This window comes from Atractosteus spatula, chromosome 3, assembly GCF_055471065.1.
Source record: "Atractosteus spatula isolate fAtrSpa1 chromosome 3, fAtrSpa1.hap1, whole genome shotgun sequence".
NCBI lineage: Eukaryota > Metazoa > Chordata > Actinopteri > Semionotiformes > Lepisosteidae > Atractosteus > Atractosteus spatula.
In genome coordinates, this window is record NC_142708.1 from 76874539 (window position 1) to 76893755 (window position 19217).

A 19217-nucleotide genomic window follows, 5' to 3' on the forward strand; every position below is an offset into this window, starting at 1 on the left:
TCTGCTGGAGGAAGCGGGGGAGGCAGGGCCTCTGCTGAAGGATGCAGGGGAAGCAGGGCCTCTGCAGGGGGAGGCGGGGGAGGCAGGGCCTCTGCTAGAGAAGGCGGGGGAGGCAGGGCCTCTGCAGGGGGAGGCGGGGGAGGCAGGGCCTCTGCAGGGGGAGGCGGGTGGCAGTGTATCAGCAGCTCTCCTGTTTTGCCAGGAGGAGGCAGCGTTGATCTGGTTATTCCGTGGTGACTGACGTTACCTGTGATGCCTCCCTGAGTCCCCAGGTAGCCAGTGGGTGTTCCTGCTGTCGGAGACTCAGCCCGTTGATTGCTGGATTCGTGTGTTGTCCATGACCAGGGCATTCCTGGCCATTCCAGAGCAGCTCAAAAACACAACAGCGAAACAGCGGATGTTTTTAATTCTGAAACGGCAGCGCTGGGGCTGTCCTCTCCGCTCTGCACCAGCAGAGGAGGCCGGCAGGAATGGGATGGGAAGAGCTTTGGGCTCGGAGGGGCGGACACACACACCTGGACTGGGCCTGGGGAGATGCCGAGCTGGCCCGCGAGCCCTGCCGATGAGCTCCGACTGTGACCGGAGCGCCGTGGTGCTCGCTGGGCTCCCAGGCCGCAGCTGTGCTGTCCTGCCAGGAAGCTGCTCCGGGTGATTTTCCGCCTGGCAGCTCCCTCATTGAGATCGATATCTGGAGGAGGAAATTGCGGCTCGGCTGATCTTTTCGCTTGGAAGGAACACAGAGCTTTTCTGAAACAGCCAGCAGGGAGATCTTCAGATTAACCGCAGCACAGCTCTGCGCGGCTCCAAGGAGGCCGAGGCCAGCTCCCTCTCTGCTGCGCTGTGTGAGGGGCCCGGGACAAGCAGCGCCCAGGTGCCCCTGCAGCTCACACACACAGGAGCTTATTTAGGCCAGCTCATGAAGCAGAAATAGACAAACTCTTTCAAACTGTTCTTCCAGTGAACCGAGGAAAGGAGCACAAAGTAAAACAGCTGGGAAAACTGTGCCATTAAGAGTTCTTCATTAATGCCCATGTGTACAAGATCTCACATGCATATACAGGACATACACTTAAATCTCCTTCATCAGCTGTTGTCATCAGTTTAATCACAATCACAGGTGGAGGTGTCCCTGAAAACACCTCGGCTTCTGCAGGATTTCTCCCAAAGCCTATACGTGTGCTCTGACATTTGAGTACATCCTGTAGGTATATGTATACATGTACATAATATGTTTGAGCGTGTTGTACATGCAGAGACCACGCATGAAGAGGAACAGGCAGAAACAGCTCAGTGTCTAAGCCTTGGGTGTCTTGGGTATCAATGCTGGTGCATTGTTAACACTGCAGGCCTTTTCCAGTACACTTATGTATGTGCACGCACCTGAAATGTTTGAAAAACTGTCTGCCATGCGTAGGGAAATGCCCCTTGATGTAATGAAAACAGGGTGCAGAAGCAGCAGACTGCTGTGGCAAAGGGTTTCTCAATGTGCGGCCTCGCAGGTCTGGGCTGGGCTCACAGGGGTGGGTTGTACTCTGAAGGGGAGAGTATTTCTTATACAAGAGAGTTAGGGGCTCTTGTATGAAAGCTGAAAGAGTAGAACGATCCTGAAATCACCTTGAAAATGTATCCCTGTTCATCTCTTCATCTGCTATTGGAAACGCAGGGCTGTGCTTTGTGACTGCTGTGTTAACGTGTGCAAAGCCCCTGCTTGATTCTGTACTTTAATTTGGGATCATGGTTGAATGGGATGTGAATCTAGACTGTTGTGTGTTTCAAGTGTCGCGGAGTCTCTGAAAGATGCTGCCGGTTTTAACACCTAATTGCTTTTCATTCTGCTTGGCACCAGCTTAGCGCCGGGGGGAGCCTGGCAGATCTGTGTGAGCGTTTGCTGACAGGCTGCAGTCTGTCCTCTCGGGGAAGCTGCGAGATCCGTGTTGTAGCCAAGCACGGAGGTGAAGTGAATGTGTAGCGGATTAGGGGTCGACAGCGCTTTGATTATCAGACTTTAACACGACTCACTGCAGCTTGGCTGGAAATCTGGGTACAGGGCCCCGCAGAGACATGCAGGACATGGAATCGCCCGTCTGCTGTCCAGCTGCTCAGAGGGAAAGGCTAGCTCTTGGCCTGCTCTGCCCGTTTCCTTGCTCTGAATCCCTGTGCTGACCACCAGCCCACACCTCCTGTCCGCCCCTCAGGAGATTGGAATTCCGAGGTCATTCCCAGGAGAGTGCCATGGGCTGTACCCCAAATTCCTTTTATCACAAGTGGTTATTGTTGTGGCAGTTGATGTTCAAGAGTGTCAAAAGTGGCAGAGATAATTAGCCTTGTTAATTGTTCCCCCAGGTAGATACTGAAAATAGTTGCACCAGAGATGGAGAGATGTCCAGCTGACAACAGCATAAGAACCGTACTAATGAGAGGTGGTCTGTGTTTCACTTCCAGCTCTTACTTGCATGAAGGCAGCTCTATCACTGACTGGATAGCTTGTTCCACACTCCCACAACCCTTTGTGTCAAGAAGTGCCTCTTATTCTCCTCGTTTATTTTTCGTGCCTCCTCAGGTGCTGCTTGTACCAAGTGCCTGTTGTTCTAGGCTTGAAAACCTGAACTAGCTCCGATAGCTCTGCAGTGGGAGCGCCGCTGGCTGAAGTGTGTTTGTGGCGTCGCCACGCCCTCTTTCCTTCTTCCTGCATCTCCAGGGCTCCCGGGAGCCGCGGCTCTCTCCTGCTCACTGCAGTCAGCTCCACTGGCTGGCCTCGGCAGTGCATTAAAGCTTTTGGGGATAATTGATCGTCGGAGAGGAGATCGATCTGGCCTGACGTCTTCGCCAGTCTCCTCATGACCTCAGACAGCTTGTGGCCTTGCTGTATTGACGCACTCCCAGCCCTCAGCCTGTGCAGCCGGGGGCGCGGCGTGTGTGTGTAGAGTGCTGCGTGCGTGTGTGTGCAGCGCGAGTGTGTGTGCAGGTGTTGTGCAGCGTGTGAGTGTGAGTACGTGTCTAGGTGGTGGGGATACGGGGGAGAAACTAAGAGGGGCAGGAATTCAGCATCATCATGTGAGTTCTGAGGCTGCAGAGTGTCTGTGTTTATAATGGTCTGAAACCATGCAGAATCTATCGCCATATAGAAGACTGCTGGAAGCCCTGATTCTTTCTTTAGCCTGGATTTGCCAGTTATTCTGTTGGTTCCCCTGAGTTTTGAGGTTCTTGTGGTCTGTTTCACTCGCCTCCTTTGCAGATGTTTCTGCGTCAGTGTCCCCCCACACACTTGGCACCCAGGACCTGGTTTAAGTATAAATTAAAAATTTATAAACATAAATGTAAATCCCCGATCTGTTCCATGAACAGCGTGCTTCTGCTCTCCTCTTCCTCCTCTCCATGGTTAGACGCTCTCTGGTGGACCTGAGCTGTGCAAAAGCTGTGGGATAGACAGCACAGAGGTGCTCTCTGGCCTGGAGCAGCTCCCTGCCTCTTGAGCTGGGAGATGAGGAATCGTGTCTCTGTCTCTCGGTGAGCAGAGATGCCACCTGTTTGCACTCCTCCAGTGTATTTGAATGATTTCTCACACGCTTGATAGAAGTGTCGTCTAAGCAGATGATAAATCTGGGTGGATGCAGCGCGGTGTAGTTTAACTCCAGGTGCAGCTTGCAGACATGTGATCTCTGGCTCAGGTTTGGAAAGGTTGTAGGAGAGAAGGAGCTGTCCTCTGTGTGAAGAGATGGAAAGTTTGCCCTTTTCCTGTTCCTTTACAACTCCAGAGGAATAGGTTACCCCCCCACCCCGCTATAAGATCAGGCAGAGATCGCCTGGGATGAGCCCCTTCCTCACTCAGTTCACAGGAACAGTAGTGTCTGTGGATCAGGCTTATGGGATGAAAGTGAAATCCAGTATATGTGCTTACAGTGGGGATATCAGAAAGACAGTTGTTCAGGGCCAGATGTTATACAAAACATTGTCTCTCCTTTGCAGGGCTGAGCACTGAAGGCATCTACCGTGTGAGTGGGAACAAAGCCGAGATGGAGAGCATGCAGAGGCAGTTTGATCAAGGTAAGGCCAGGCTCAGCTCTGCTGGTGCTTCTCATGATGGATCCCAGGTGTGGATACTGGCTCATAATTGACTTGTACAGAACAAAAAAAACACACACAGCGCAATAATAAGCACTGCAAGCTTAAACATAATTCAGTAGGTTACACAATGATGCAAAAGCACAGTGTGGGATGCATTTAATTCAACCCCAGCAAATAAGGTGCAGGATTACTGAACAATAAACATGAGCTCTGCAGAACACGGCACACGGGTGAGAAGAGTTAAAAATATAGAGAGCTATACGTCTAGCAGCCTGCATTTATATATGAAATATGCATGCAGTGGTGGGTTCATTAAGCCTCCCCTGTGGAGTGGTTGATCTGTAATGGGCTGAACAGGTTGCTCTGCATTCCCATGCAGCCCTTCCCAGAGTGTGTGGACTGGGGGTTCCTCTCTGGCCTCTCCCCGAGGAGGAGGCCTGTTAATGAGGCACGAGTCCAGGCGGATCAGTTCCTTCTAATCCACTTGAGCAGCTGCCCTGGCCGGATCAATAAGTTCACTGCAACCAGGAGGTTACAGAATAGCACAGAAGTGCATTTCAGCTCCTCGCAATGAAGAATTTACTCTTTAACAGTCACAGTACTCCTGGTGAGGCCATCATCAGGGCAGCTGTTGCCACCTCCCAGTAATATTCTCTTTGAGTATTTAGGCGTAGAACACGTTCTTAAAAAATAATTAAAATCAACTGATTTTAAATGCAGACTCAAGGCAACTGAGAAGAAGAAATTAATCTGCAATGAGCTGTTAATTAAGTTGCCATTTTTAGAAATTCCCATTTCCTCCTCCACTCCAATTAAGTGAAAGTACAGTAACTACACTTGGTTTCTGTTTTAATCAAAATCAGCACCAGGAATTGTTTTTAACTCACTCCGTTCAGAAAGCAAGTGACCGGGTTCTGATCCAGTGAGGCAGGACCCCATTGGATCCAGTAACACGTCTGGGATTGGGTGTAAAAAGAGGTCCCGGGATGCTCGTCCTTTCTCGGGGTCCGATGTCAGTGCGGACCATGTGCCATGTCTTCTTGACCCCTTGTCTCCTGGGAGAAGTGGTGTCAGCGCAGTATGGTCTCAGGGTGCAGCTTCTCCTGCAGACAGGCTGAGCACGCAGTCGCCCAGGGAAAACCAGGTCAGCAGCCAGGGGAGAAAGCTGTCTGCGTATGATTGGCCATTGGAGTCACATGACTTGTAAGCCGTTTCTGAGTAGGTGAATTGCCCAATCAGACAGCGCGGTAGAGCACCACACAAAGGGCATTCAGAGCTGCCAGCACCAGGATTACCGTGCTGTGGGACAGGGAGCCGGTCTGGAATGACCTGTGATGTCTGGAGGAACAGGAAAGCAAGAAAGTGTGAAAGAGGAACTCGGAACCTTCCATTCTGGCACCTGCTGTCGGAGATGGCATCTTGAAAATGATGTAACGTAGAATCAGCGCTTTGCTATAATAAAATATGGGGATGATAAGTACATTCCTTAAACAGCTGTAGAACCATTTGGGGAGGCGTGTTTCTCATAAGCCACTTGCTCTTTCAAGCTGAAATGCTGTGGATTTGAGGAAGTGCTTTGCAGATTGTTTCTTATGCTACAGTACTACGACACTTCAGGGATTATGGCTCCATGATTTGAAAAGAGAGGAAAGTGAAGAGAGTGGCCTCTGCCCTGCTTTAGGGGTCTGCTCCTTGTCTTTCAGACCACAGTCTGGACCTGGCGGAGAAGGACTTCACTGTCAACACGGTGGCCGGAGCCATGAAGAGCTTCTTCTCTGAGCTGCCAGAGCCGCTGGTTCCTTACAGCATGCAGCTGGAGCTGGTGGAGGCCTATAGTAAGAGCCCTGTCTCTCTCCCTCACACAACAACACACACCTGTCTCTCCCTCACACAACAACACACACCTGTCTCTGTCCCACACAACAACACTCACCTGTCTCTCCCTCACACAACAACACTCACCTGTCTCTGTCCCACACAGACACACACACCTGTCTCTGTCCCACACAGACACACACACCTGTCTCTGTCCCACACAGACACACACACCTGTCTCTCTCCCTCACACAACCACACACACACCTGTCTCTCTCCCTCACACAACCACACACACCTGTCTCTCCCTCACACAACAACACACACCTGTCTCTCTCCCTCACACAACCACACACACACCTGTCTCTCTCCCTCACACAACCACACACACACCTGTCTCTCTCCCTCACACAACCACACACACACCTGTCTCTCTCCCTCACACAACCACACACACACCTGTCTCTCTCCCTCACAGACACACACCTGTCTCTCTCACTCACACAACCATACTGTCACACCCACACCTGTTTGTCTCTCTCTCTCACATACACACACACACCTACACCTGTTTGTCTCTCTCTCTCACATACACACACACACCTACACCTGTCTGTCTCTCTCTCTCACACACACACCTACACCTACCTGTCTGTCTCTCAATTCAATTCAATTCAAGGTGCTTTATTAGCATGACCGATGGGTACAATCAGTGTTGCCAAAGCAAATAAAAATAATAAAATTAACATGGAACAAAACAAAAAAATAAAAGTAAAATAAAATCTACAGACATATTACAGACAATGTCTCAGTTGAAATGGGCTGCCAGTTCAACTGAGTTCCCTCCTCCCTCCCTCTCCCAGTAGGATTGGGACCCGTTGTGATTCTGGCAGGTGTGGGAACTCTGGGACTAGATTTCTGAATTTAGAGAAGAATGTTTCTCTAATCCCAGAGTATCTGTCACAGTGCAGTAGGAAGTGCACCTCTGTCTCTATTTCTCCCTGCTGGCAGTGGGAGCACAGCCTGTCCTCTCTGGGCAGCCAGGTCTGCCTGTGTCGTCCAGTTTCTATGGCCAGGCTATGGTCACTGAGCCTGTACTTGGTCAGGGTCTGTTTATTGCCGTTTCTTATCTTGGTCAAATATTCGGCTAATGTGTATTGTCTGTTTAGGGTTCTGTAGCATTCCAGTTTATGTTGTGTTTGTGTGTGTGTGTCCCAGTGTGTGAGATATTGCTGTTTGATCTGTGCTGTGATGTGGTTGAGTCTGGGTTGTGGTGCTCTAGCAGTGCTGTCCTGATGCTGGTTAGTGTCGGTGTGGCTCAGGTCAGTGAGCCTCAGGACCAGCTGGCTCAGGGGGCTCTTTTTTGGGCTCAGCTCTTGGCTCAGCAGGGCTTTGTGGTGGTAGGAATTTTGGTCACTTTTTTAGGTGTAGCCAATACTTTAATACTCTTTTCTGAATGTTTATCAATAGCGGGTACTGGCCTAATTTGGCCCTGCACCCATTGTTAGGTGTTTTTCTCTGCACACGGAGGAATCTCCGCACACGGAGGATTCTACAGATCTCCATGTGCAGAGTTTCTGTGGGGTGTTTTTCCCATTGAGTGTACTCCTGGTCTGTTTGGGGACCCCACACTTCACTGCCGTATAGGGCAATGGGTAAGATTACACTTTGAAATATTTGGAGCCAGATTCTTGTTGGTGGGTTGATGTTGAAGAGCCTCCTTCTTATTGCGTAGAAAGCCCTGAGTGCCTTCTCCCTCAGTGCCTTCACTGCCAGGTCAAAACTCCCAGATGAGCTGATGGTGAGACCAAGATATGTGTAGCTGGATGTGTGCTCCAATGTGTTATTGTTGAGTGTGAATTTGTACCTGTTTCCCTGAGATCTGTCTTTCTTCTGGAAAACCATAACTCTGGTCTTGTCCAGATTGACTGTCAGCGCCCAGGTCTGACAGTACTGCTCCAGCAGTGCCAGGCTCTGCTGCAGCCCCTGTTCTGGGTCCAGATGGGCTGGCAGTGCCCAGCTCTGACAGTACTGCTCCAGCAGTGCCAGGCTCTGCTGCAGCCCCTGTTCTGTGGGCGACAGCAGGACCAGGTCATCTGCATAGAGCAGGAACTTGATTTCTATGTCGTGTAGTGTGAGACCAGGAGCTCTCTCACACACACACCTACACCTGTCTGTGTCTCTCACACACACACACCTGTCTGTCTGTCTCTCTCTCTCACACACACACACACACACACACACACACCTGCATTGCGTGCAGTAGATGCCGAGGGGATGTATGCAGAGTGGCCAGTGAAAGGCAAAGCAATTGACACTAGCCTACTTGCACCCCCACCCCCCTTTTTTCACAGAAATCAGCGAACGGGAGCAGAGGCTGCAAGCCATGAAGGACATCCTGCGCAGGTTCCCTCGGGAGAACTACGATGTCTTCAAATATGTCATCTGTCACTTGAACAAGTGAGTAGTTTGTCACGGCCCAACTCCTGGCCCTGTTGGTGCCCTGCCCCCTAGGGAGCAGTCATCGTCATTTTGAGTACATGTACATAATACTTAATACTTGTGATGATTTTTGTCAATTCCTTTCCACCATCTGCATCTCGAGGAGGAGGACGGATACTTGTGAACTGTTACAGCAGTAGTACCTCCTCCTCTGTACAGTGATTCCAGCTCCAGTATTTGAGGTTTAAAAAAGAAAAATGCTGTTATTTCTATTTCCAGTGTGGTTTTCCTTGCATGTTGGCTAAACACACACAACCCCCGCGTAGCCTCTTTATGAACTGGCGCACATGAATGTTCTCCGACAGGCTGATCGCAAGCACGTGTCGTCTTAAAAGTACTGCGACCTGTGCGTTTCTGCCCCCAGGGTGAGCCAGAACAACAGGGTGAACCTGATGACCAGCGAGAACCTGTCCATCTGCTTCTGGCCCACGCTGATGCGGCCCGACTTCACCACCATGGACGCTCTGACCGCCACGCGCACCTATCAGACAATCATCGAGACCTTCATCCACCAGTGTGCTTTCTTCTTCTACAATCAGCCCCTCGTGGACACGCCCAGCGGCCTTCCCGCCTCGCCCACCACCCTGATCGGAGCCTCCAGCTACTCCTGCTACACTCCCGCGCCCCCGCCGCTCCCCTCCTCCTGCTCCTCCTCCCCGGGGGCGCCCCAGCAGTCCCCGCCCCACTCGCCGCCGCCCACCCCGCAGTCGCCGCTGCTGCCCCTCCTGCCCCCTCAGCACGTGTCGGCCGAGCAGCACACGCTCTGAGAGGCTCGCGGCCCGCCACGGCGCCCGGCGGCCAGCGGGGGGGGGCCTGGAGCGAGCGGGGGAGCCACAGCGGCGCCTCCCCCCGGTCAGCGGGGCTCTGTTTGCTTCCTCCCGACTTTGAATCCCCCTTTCCCTGCTTCGCTGCCCGCGGAGGAGGACGCACGCAGACACTGCCTCCCGGAGCTCCCCTCTCCTGTGCATATCCCGGGGGCAGGAGGGCGCGGCGCCGAGCTGCCGGTGAGTGGAATTGTTCACCAGAACTTTCGGACAGTTGGGACCCGTGGGTGCTGGAGTCGGGAAGCCACCCCCACCCTGCCAGCGCCCCTCGCCTGTCCCGGCAGCTCCGGGCCGCGGGGCGTGTGTGATCTCGGGGGAGCGTGTCAGGGCGTGATTAGAGTCTTTTTCATTCATCCTGGGAGTCCCCTGCCCCTCCCTCCAGAGAAGAACAAAACTCCCCAAATCCTTCTTCCGCCCAAACCAAGCCCGACTGGGGCAGAGCGAGCCCGAGCTGGATTCCTCCCCCGGGAACCCTGCTCAGCTCCACGGGCCGGACACACCGAGCTGGGAGACACCCCTTCTGATCCTTGATTTGTCCCTGGTGTTGATTAATTTATTTCGGTGTGCTCCTCACCGGGCCTTCGGACTCGGTGTGTGGATCCAGCAGCGCAGTGCTGTCCCGGCGATCGCTGCTCAGGACTGCGCAGCAGCAGCGTGGCGTCGGGACGTCCCGAGAGTGTGCGGGACCGGATCGACTGGTTTCCTCGCCCTGTGTGGCCTGTGGCTGCGGCGGGGATCTCGCAGGGGGAGGGTACCCGTCAGTGGGCACAGCGCATGGACATTGTGACCGGGGGGAGTGTTTCTTCGGGGGCTGTTGTCGCTTATCACTTCCTAAACGCACGTCTCGTTGGCCGTGCCGCTTCGCCCCCGCGGCGCTGCCCACGGAGCTGATGGCGACACGCCTGTAGCGGGACGTCGGCAGGGGAGAATGATTTAGCAGTCGGGGCGCTCGGAGTGAAACAGGCCTCCTGGCAAAGCGCCATCAGCCGAGTGGGAACGGCAGGCTGGTTTGACGGCATTCCTGCTCCGGTGTGGCCTGGCGCTCCGCACTGCCGCAGTGAGGCGGTTTGATCGGCTCTGGATCCAACTGAGACGCCAGGGACGCTGTGTCAGAGAGAGGACTCGTTCTGCCTCAAGGAAGGCTAATCTCCCTTTTAAAACCATCTGTTTTTGTCCCCTTATACCATCAAGGACTACCGTTTCCATTTTTGTTCAGTACGTATGTATATTACTTGGAGGTACAAATGAAACAAGGTTCCGGCCCGTCTGAGAGCGACTGGGGAGCGTGAGCTTCCTGGAGTCCTGGTGCTGCACACCCCCACGACCTTTCTTGGTATTTTAGGAGATTTCTGGACGTGCAGCATGGTAGAAGTAAGGCATGATGGGAAGAGCCTCCCAATATAGGCCTCCCAATCAGAACGCCTCTCCCTGGGTTTCTGGACTTTGGGGAATTGTGCAAGGGATTGTGGGTCAGAGGCTTGGAGCAGGCCTTCTCCCCTCTGCTGTGCAGCTGCAGGCGCTCCGGGCTGCTGGCTGTTCTGTACGGAGACTGAAACGAGTCGGCACCTTGAGTGGGCTGAGTCAGGCCTGTTTCAGTGGACTGAGCGCATTTGCATACAAGACTGGGGGAAGTTAAAGCTTTCGTTTCGTCTTTACTACAGCCAGCGGCTCTGGAGAGCGGCGGTGGCTTAGACTGCTGTGCTGGGAGCATGGCAGGGCTGCGTCCAGGTGCGATCGCCTTGATCGAGGGATTGGTGGGGAGTGAGGAGGGAGAGCAGCAGAGCGAGCAGGAGGGTGTGTGTGCGTGTGTGTCAGTGTAGGAAACAGATTTACTTTGGGAACAAGCTCTTCTTGGTGCTGTTTAAGAATGCTGGAGCCCTGCCAGCAGCTGCACTGCAGCAACAATCAGAAGAGCCTCCGCCTGCACCAGTCCCCTGGGAGAGACCCTGGCAGAGAGTCCAGCAGCTGGGTGCTCGGACGTGAGGAGAGGCTGTGCATGACGGGGCGTGGAGTTAGACGCAACATGAGTGATATGCATGACCTACTCGCCCCAAACCCGGCTTTTCAGACTTCATTCTCAAGGTTCGGATCTGTTTGTCTGGAAAACCGTCCGTGTCTGCTTCATCTTCAGTTAAAGAGGATGCAGTGAGGTCGATAATTAATCTGAACAAACAGCGTGATGAGAGCACAGGTCAGGTTGTGCTGTGTTCTTTGCCAGTACATTCTGCACAAGAAGCTGCAGCTGGTAAAACCCAAGATGGATCAGAATGCTGTGTCTGCTCGGCCCTGCGCTGGGGTTAGTCTGCAGCTCATCTCTGTGCCTTGCTGGTGCTCCGTCTTGCTCGCAGGAGGCCTCTCCAGCTGACGCTTCAGTCCACTAGTCCGCTGCAGAAGTGGGGTTAGGAAGCACTCTGGATGTTTTCCATAGACTGTTACCGGTTTAATAATTAAGGCTGCAGCCAGAGTCCTGTAAGGGAATCGATCAGACGTGACCTGTTGAGACGCGTGCTTTCTAGAACAGTCTAAGTAAGGGGATAGTGTTGCATTTGATCTTTAAGAGCACGCCAGTTAAAATGCGGGGGCTGCCAAAAAGCTTTCCTGCCGTTCCTGCGAATCAATTTTGCTGTGTGACAACCTTCTCCTTCTCGGTGTTGCGTCTGAGCTGTTGATACGCACAGAAAGTCCCGGTCAGGGCTCCGGAGTCGCTGGCCGGCTGTAGGTTCAGGGTACGCCATTCAGGTGTGTAGATGTGAGTCGTCAGCCAAAATGAACAAGTTAATATCGGCACTGGGTTCAGGGAGGAGGATCGGGATGTTTGGAATAAGCTGGAGTTGCAGCGGTAGAGCGCTGGGTAGCAGAGGGCAAGTCGCTCGCGGGCTGACATTGCGTGCCGTTTCAGACTGGAATATGGAAAGCCGGGGAATGTGCCGTTACACAGCTCTGGGGTAGACTGGGGACAGCTGTAGCCCGGGGGCTGCGAGGCTGCAGCGCCCCCCCTCTGCCGGGGGTGGAACAGGCCCACCTGTCCCCGCTGGAGCTTCTCTGGTTTGGGAAACCTGGCTCTTGGGGGAGAGACTCCGCGCCGATGCCGAGCGCTGCCCAGTGCGGTCCGGTTCCCAGTCGAGTCCCAGACAGTTGTAGCAGCAGTAGCTGTCCCCCGCTTGTGTAAGTGACATGATCAACAGCAGCCCGGCTCTTCCCCGGACCCGTCTCTCAGAGCCCAGCACGGCCGGACACGCAGCCGCTACCCCGTGCTTGACGTGCTGCTGGAAGACTGTCGTGTCTGTTGCCGCGGTTGCACTCAGTTTGACTTTTTTACCAGGTAACGTTTTTGTGCTGCAGAAGTGTTTTCCTTTGGATTTGAGGAGCTTTCGATTCATCACATCAAACACTTTTTCACTGACTGGGACTACAATTGCTGACTCATAAATCTCTTCCAATTTCCAAATTCTCTTTGGATCCTGTGGGTGTTCAAGACTTGTTTGGAAACAGAGGCTAAGAGGAAATTGCACAGCTGTACTAAGGCAGTGGAGTCTGAAGAGCGACTTTTTTTCCCATCACAGGGTGAGGGAGGAAGATTGTGTCAGTGGGAAGAGACATGGCGCAGGGGAGTAGGTAGAGCATATCAAGTGAGGGCAGTGCAATCACTGCTGGTGTTCTCTGCCTCGTTCAGGAGGCCTGCTGCATTGCCAAGGCTGGTTAGAGAGCTCTGCTGCCACCTAGAGAGTGTGGTTTGTCCTGCAGCCAAAGGCAGGCTGTTGGCCTCAGCTTGGCGTGGCTGAGAAACAGCTTTCACTGTTATCTGCAGTGTCTGAGCCTGCAGGGGGCTTGGAATAGGGTGAGACATAGTGTCAGGGGGCTTTGAGTGTTGTTTTGTACTGGGAAGTATGACTAAAACGGTCACGGAATATGAGCCAGATATGAGAATTATTACTGCACTTTCACACATTTTCCTAGTTATTTTTTTCTGCATTAGCTTGTAAGCCTTTTTGAAGTATATAATACAAATGTAATTTTGAATGTCTAAGGTTCGGAAGGCTGCTCTGTCTGAGAGGTCCCAGTCCTTTCTGAGCCCATGCGGGTTTGTGGGAGGTGTATTGGACAGCAGGATCTCTTGTGTCAGTGTTTGCTGTTTGACCTGTTATGTATTTGCTCTTGCTGAGGCTGAGCATCCCAGGAAAATGCTGTGTTACAGGGGGAACTCTCTCACCCTCATCCTTGCCCTTGGCAGTTTTCCATTTGTTTCTCCTATACTGATCTGGGGTTCCACAGTGTTGGATGCTGAAGAGCTAGTTCCCATTTTCAGCCCTGAGCATAACATGATTGCATCCCTTGTGTTCAACACATGCGGGCAGGAGGTGAGAATTCCCCTGCTAGCCCTAGCACTACGTGATGCGCTGCGTGCAAGCTGAGCCCAGCACAGCACTGAGGGGCAGGGAGGGGGCTTCCGGTGGGCTTTCTAAAGAGCTTCAGCTGTGCACCCAGCGCACCGGTCAGACAGTCATTTCAGCACTGCTCTGGTACATGAATGAAAACACGGATCGATCGATGTCTGCTTCTGAATCCTGGGAGCTGAAGCCGATACAACGCTGTACAGCTCACAGCTGGCAGAGCTGCTTCTTCTGAAGCAGAAACAGTCATCAGGTCAGCAGTCAGCAGTGTTTAAAGAAAGGGTCACGCAGGGCAGGATCATGTTCCTGGCCTGTGAAATGCAGTTTGGTGTAGTTCTCGGTCTCCAGTGGGGTGTAGAAATCCAGGAACCAGGAAGGTGGGATGAGTATGTTCTGGGATGGCTGAATCTGTGAGCAGTCTTGCAGATGGGGTTGGGCTGAAGGGGAGCTGCAGGGGTCAGGTCTGTGCTGGAAACAGGTGTGTTCTGCGCTTGGAGCTGCGATGATCCAGGAGATGGAAGCTCTGTCTTGGCAGGGGCCTGCTGTGTTCGTCTCCTGCTTGAGAACGGAGCAACTGAGGAGTGGGCTGGGCCGGGCCGGGCAGGGGGTGGGCATGTGTGTAGAAGTACCACTTGGCTCTGTGGGCTCTGACCCGAGAGGTGCATATGTGTGTCCAGACTCCCGGCCGGCTCAGGGCTGCGGGCTAGCCTGCCTGTTCACTGTGTGCTGTAACCTGCGAGACTCCTCTGGCCTCTCACTCGAAGACGCGGTCTGTAATTAAAATGTTGAAATGACACCAAATCCATGTTGTCTGTCATGCAGGCCTTTGCCTGGGGAGGGGGGCTGAGGAAGGCAGTGCCTCCTGCGCCCAGTCTGCACCTCTGGTACTTGTACTGTCGTCCTCCGGGGCGGCGCCCTCCGTGTGTCATTGACAAACACTACAGCTGGCTTCCAGCACAGGTGACCAGGAAACCCAGCCTGGATTACAATGTGATCCCGGTTCAGCGGTCTCTGTGGTGGCATCCTTTTTTGTTCTTCATTTTTGCCACAATGGTGACAGACTGTCTGTTAAGTTAAGTGAAACAAGCAAAATATATTAAAAATGGCTGTTTATTTGTATGTTAGGGGTCTAACAATCTGCCCTTTAGTCATTGGTGATAGAAGACATTTCTTTTTATGTTTTATTTTAATAATTAAAAAAGACCATTTTTTAACAGTTTTGTGAATGGTGTCCAGGCCAGTTCAGTAATAGTGCATGATTAAGTACAGTGCCAGGGAGAGGGAAAGCCACTCTCAGTATTCAAAAAAAGTAAAAAAAAATAAAATGACAAAAAAATGAAGTAAAATGCAACAAAACAAAAAAAATCATGTTATTATTTGCTAAAAGTATCGTAATTTGTCTCAATGGGAGTATGGTGTAAAAACATTAAGGCCTTACGTGACATGTATAATAGTTAATAAATCAAATCTTGTACAGCTCCGTGTCCCGTGTGCCTTCCTGCTGCTGCCTCGCTTCCTCCTTCCTGTTTCCACCCACTGGCTTCCTGTTTGCACTGGGCAGCATGTCTGCAGGGTGACTGGGCAGTGGGCTCTCTCTGCTCCAGCTGGCACTGTGCTGTCACAGACTGGACTGGCGGTGAGCTGTGAGAATGGATCTGATATGGTCCAGAACCCAACCTGTCATCCGCTCCCTAGTTTCCAAACCTCGGGACAGACGGGCTGGGTCCTGGCAGCACTGTGAACGATCCCGTTTCCAGACAGAGGTGCACTTCCTGCTGTGTGCTCATCCTGGCGCCTCGTGTCCTTCGCCGGCTTCGTTCTCCGAGATCCCTGGGCCCTGTTACCCTGACACGCCCAGAGTGGCACATCCATCCACTGGCCCCCCATCATGGCGACGATCAGCACAGTCAGTGCAGGACTTGCCAGCCGCTCTCCTGCAGATCCACAGCGCAGGCCGATTGGCAGTGTCTGAGAACCAGCGGCACCTCAGCACAGAGGGCGCTCCCATGACAGAGGGCTGAGGGGCGTTAGGACCCAAGTCCCGCACAGTCTCTCGGGTCCCGAGTTCAGTAATCCCTCGCTAGTCGATCACGGGCAAGTTATTCCAACCCTTTGAAAGTGATGAACTCGTGGTTACGAAGGAGACCTGCCACACTGTGGCTCTACAGGAACAGACATGGAGATGCCTGAGTTAAAGAACTACATCAACTCGTGACTTTGGTACCAAAATCACCACGAGCCCATCGACTCGAGACGGACTCTTCTTCAACCAGGCTTATTCAAAACATACAGATCATCACAGTTTAGAGAATGTTCTACTTTTGTTTATAAAATGAATGTGATTAAGTTTAGGATCTTTGTATCCAAGAGCTGCACCAAGTAGCCCCAGGTTCATGCTGCTGGACAGTCAGGACAAGACGCAGACTGCACTCAGTTCATCAGAAGGGTTGTACTACTTTCAGATGAGTTAGTAGGAAACAAAAGTTGAATGGAACATGTCCTCTGACAACGTGCATTTTACTGCCACAAGCAGAACGTGCAGTAGTACAAACCAGAATGAGTGTATTGAATTCAACTAATTTGAGTTGGAAGTGTTAATGTTTGTGAGCGTCAGACAGAGGTCAACTGCACAGAAGCTGTGCAGAAAGGTGCACAGAAACAGTAAAAAACGAACCATGACCCCTTCTAATGACCACAAAGTACTACAATGTGACAACAAAGAGTTCTGACAAAATATAGTCCATAGCGTATTTTACTCCCACAGCCAACAATAATTTATCCACACGGGGGCGCTCTTCCCCAAGATTTAGCTTTCCGGGATACAGATGATAGGAATAACGAAAAACGGGAAAAGTCACTGCAAAGCATGTGTTGGTTATGAAATGGTGCCCTGCAACGGAAAATTGGTCTGCAGTTTATATTGACATAACCTTCCAATGGTAACTAGACTGACAGTGCTTGGTGTTCTGTAAACCTCTTGTTTATTTTGAGCAGTGAAACGTACTGCACTGTGGTAATCACATATTAGCGTGGTTTTTGTTGGTCTTCAGTGCATTACACCTTATGTATTTTTTTAAAATTTTCTGGCGTTAAGGAGACGGGCACAGGAGTCGTAAATAATATGGGATTTACGTCAGCGTGAAACATGTAGATCTTTCTTAGTTTATTACAGACTTTCTAAATGATAATTGTATGACTTTCTGTCAGGGTAGATGCCAGAACACACCCTCTCGTCGGTTCTTTGCGAGTAAATTCCATTTCAAAATAATTTAAAAAAGAAAAAATGGGTTAAAAAAACAAACTCCCAGACAAGTTTATTGAACTGGGACGAACCGCTTGTTTAATTGTTTGGCTCTTTGGACCTTGCAAAGCCGTTTTCATTTTCATATCTTCAGGACAATCAATCGTGACCTTTTCTTTCATCTCGTTTTGTAATTATTATTGTTTTTTACAGGGAATTTGATCATTAAAAAAGAGCGGAGCGCTTGTGCGTCTCTGACCCTTGAACGTTGACCTTTGAGAGGTCAGTAGGGTTTCGCCTGTGGGTGTTGAATCGGTTTCGCCTGCGGCTCAGCGACACAATGGGACCCCTGTATCGGTGAAAGGATTACGTCTGGCTGCACGGTAGCCCTGCGCACAGGACGGCCGGATTAAAAAGGTGCTTGTCTTTCTTGTCACGTTCTCGCAGAGACGCGTCTGTGGAGATGGAGGGTGGGACTGTGAATGCGCTCCGTGTAGAACAAAGGATGGCGGAGTCTGGGGCCGCAGAGCACAATGACTTTGGACTTCCTGAGTAAAGGGTCAGAAAACGTTGGTTCACTGGCCAGCGTTATCCTGTGCTCCATAGGAAGAGACTGTGTAGTAAAGCCCTGTTGTCTTAGATTCAAAAGCTGAACAAGTGTTGCTGGAGTGATTAATTAACTGTACGCCTACTTTGTGCTTTTCATGCCAAAGGTGATGCCCTGCAGCAGGTCAGGTGGGGTTTTAGGAGTCTACTTCAGCGGCTGGAATAAGGGTTGGCTTTAGGGAGTCCAGACTGAATTTTTTGGCAGGCCTTTGGGATTAAGGTGTCTGATCTTATGAACAGTGTCCTGGGTTCTGTAATGACCACGCAGTCAGGACCTCAGTCACACCTTACAACACTGTGTTCCTGGTCCCCATATGGGGGCAGTGTGCTGGAAAAAGAGGGAAGATCACCACCTACTGGTCCACCCTGGTCCTGTCCAGGCTGAGTGAGAAGGTGTGACTGTTAATTCTGCAGCGAACAGAGTTTTTGTCTGGCGCAGCAATCAACACAATGCTCATTTGTGAGGTTTGCGAACTTTGTGAATTTCAGTGAAATAAATTGTGCTTTAATTCTGATCTTTCATGCTGAAAAATATCCACTTATGCACAAGATGTTCCATACGACTGTGATTTTATATTTACTTGAATTGAATGGCTGACAGTCAAGTGGCAGGTCACTGTGCTGCCTCTCAGCTGTGTGGAGTTTCCATGTTCTCTTCATGCCTGCATGTGTTTTCCCCAGAGTTCCAGTTTTCTCCCTTCCAGAAGACACGCTGGCTGGGGTAACTGGTGTCACTAGACTAGCTGTGTGCGCTGGTGTGTGTGTGTGCCCAGTGTGTGTGTTGTGGTGTGTATGTGTGTGCCGGCGTGTGTGTGCACCGGTGTGTGTGTGCAGAGTGATGAGCTGGTGTGTGTGTGTGTGTGTGCTGGTTTGCAGTGGTGTGTGTGCAGAGCACACTGGTCACTGCTGGTGTGTGTGTGCAGAGCAATGAGCTGGTGTGTGTGTGCTGGTGTGTGTGCTGGTGTGATGAGCTGGTGTGTGTGTGCAGAGTACACTGGTCACTGCTGGTGTGTTTGTGCAGAGCAATGAGCTGGTGTGTGTAGTGTGATGAGCTGGTGTCTGTGTGTGCAGAGCAATGAGCTGGTGTGTGTGTAGTGTGATGAGCTGGTGTGTGTGTGCAGTGTGATGAGCTGGTGTGTGTGTGCAGAGTACACTGGTCACTGCTGGTGTGTTTGTGCAGAGCAATGAGCTGGTGTGTGTGCTGGTGTGTGTGCAATGTGATGAGCTGGTGTGTGTATGCTGGTGTGTGTGCAGTGTGATGAGCTGGTGTGTGTGTGCGGAGTGATGAGCTGGTGTGTGTGTGTGTGGAGTGATGAGCAGGTGTGTGTGCTGGTGTGTGTGTGCAGTGTGATGAGCTGGTGTGTGTGTGCGGAGTGATGAGCTGGTGTGTGTGTGTGGAGTGATGAGCTGGTGTGTGTGTGCAGTGTGATGAGCTGGTGTGTGTGTGCTGGTGTGTGTGTGCGGAGTGATGAGCTGGTGTGTGTGTGCGGAGTGATGAGCTGGTGTGTGTGTGCAGAGCGATGAGCTGGTGTGTGTGTGCAGAGCGATGAGCTGGTGTGTGTGTGTGCTGAGTGATGAGCTGGTGTATGTGTGCAGTGTGATGAGCTGGTGTGTGTGTGCTGGTGTGTGTGTGTGGAGTGATGAGCTGGTGTGTGTGTGCAGTGTGATGAGCTGGTGCGTGTGTGTGCGGAGTGATGAGCTGGTGTGTGTGTGCTGAGTGATGAGCTGGTGTGTGTTTGTGCAGAGCAATGAGCTGGTGTGTGTGCTGGTGTG

The 19217-nt window shown here is 51.8% G+C and overlaps 1 protein-coding gene across 2 annotated transcripts in view; it reads left to right on the plus strand.

Moving 5' to 3' along the window:
• Positions 1-15072, plus strand: part of arhgap35a (Rho GTPase activating protein 35a) — a 53278-nt gene extending 38206 nt beyond the window's left edge. For both annotated transcript variants that reach the window (XM_088912280.1, XM_088912281.1), the window contains exons 4-7: positions 3967-4044; positions 5769-5900; positions 8235-8340; positions 8747-15072. In XM_088912280.1, coding sequence (XP_088768406.1) covers positions 3967-4044; positions 5769-5900; positions 8235-8340; positions 8747-9149 — 719 coding nt within the window. In that variant the 3' untranslated portion in view covers positions 9150-15072. The remainder of the gene's footprint in view (positions 1-3966; positions 4045-5768; positions 5901-8234; positions 8341-8746) is intronic.
• The last annotated feature ends 4145 nt before the right edge of the window (positions 15073-19217 follow it).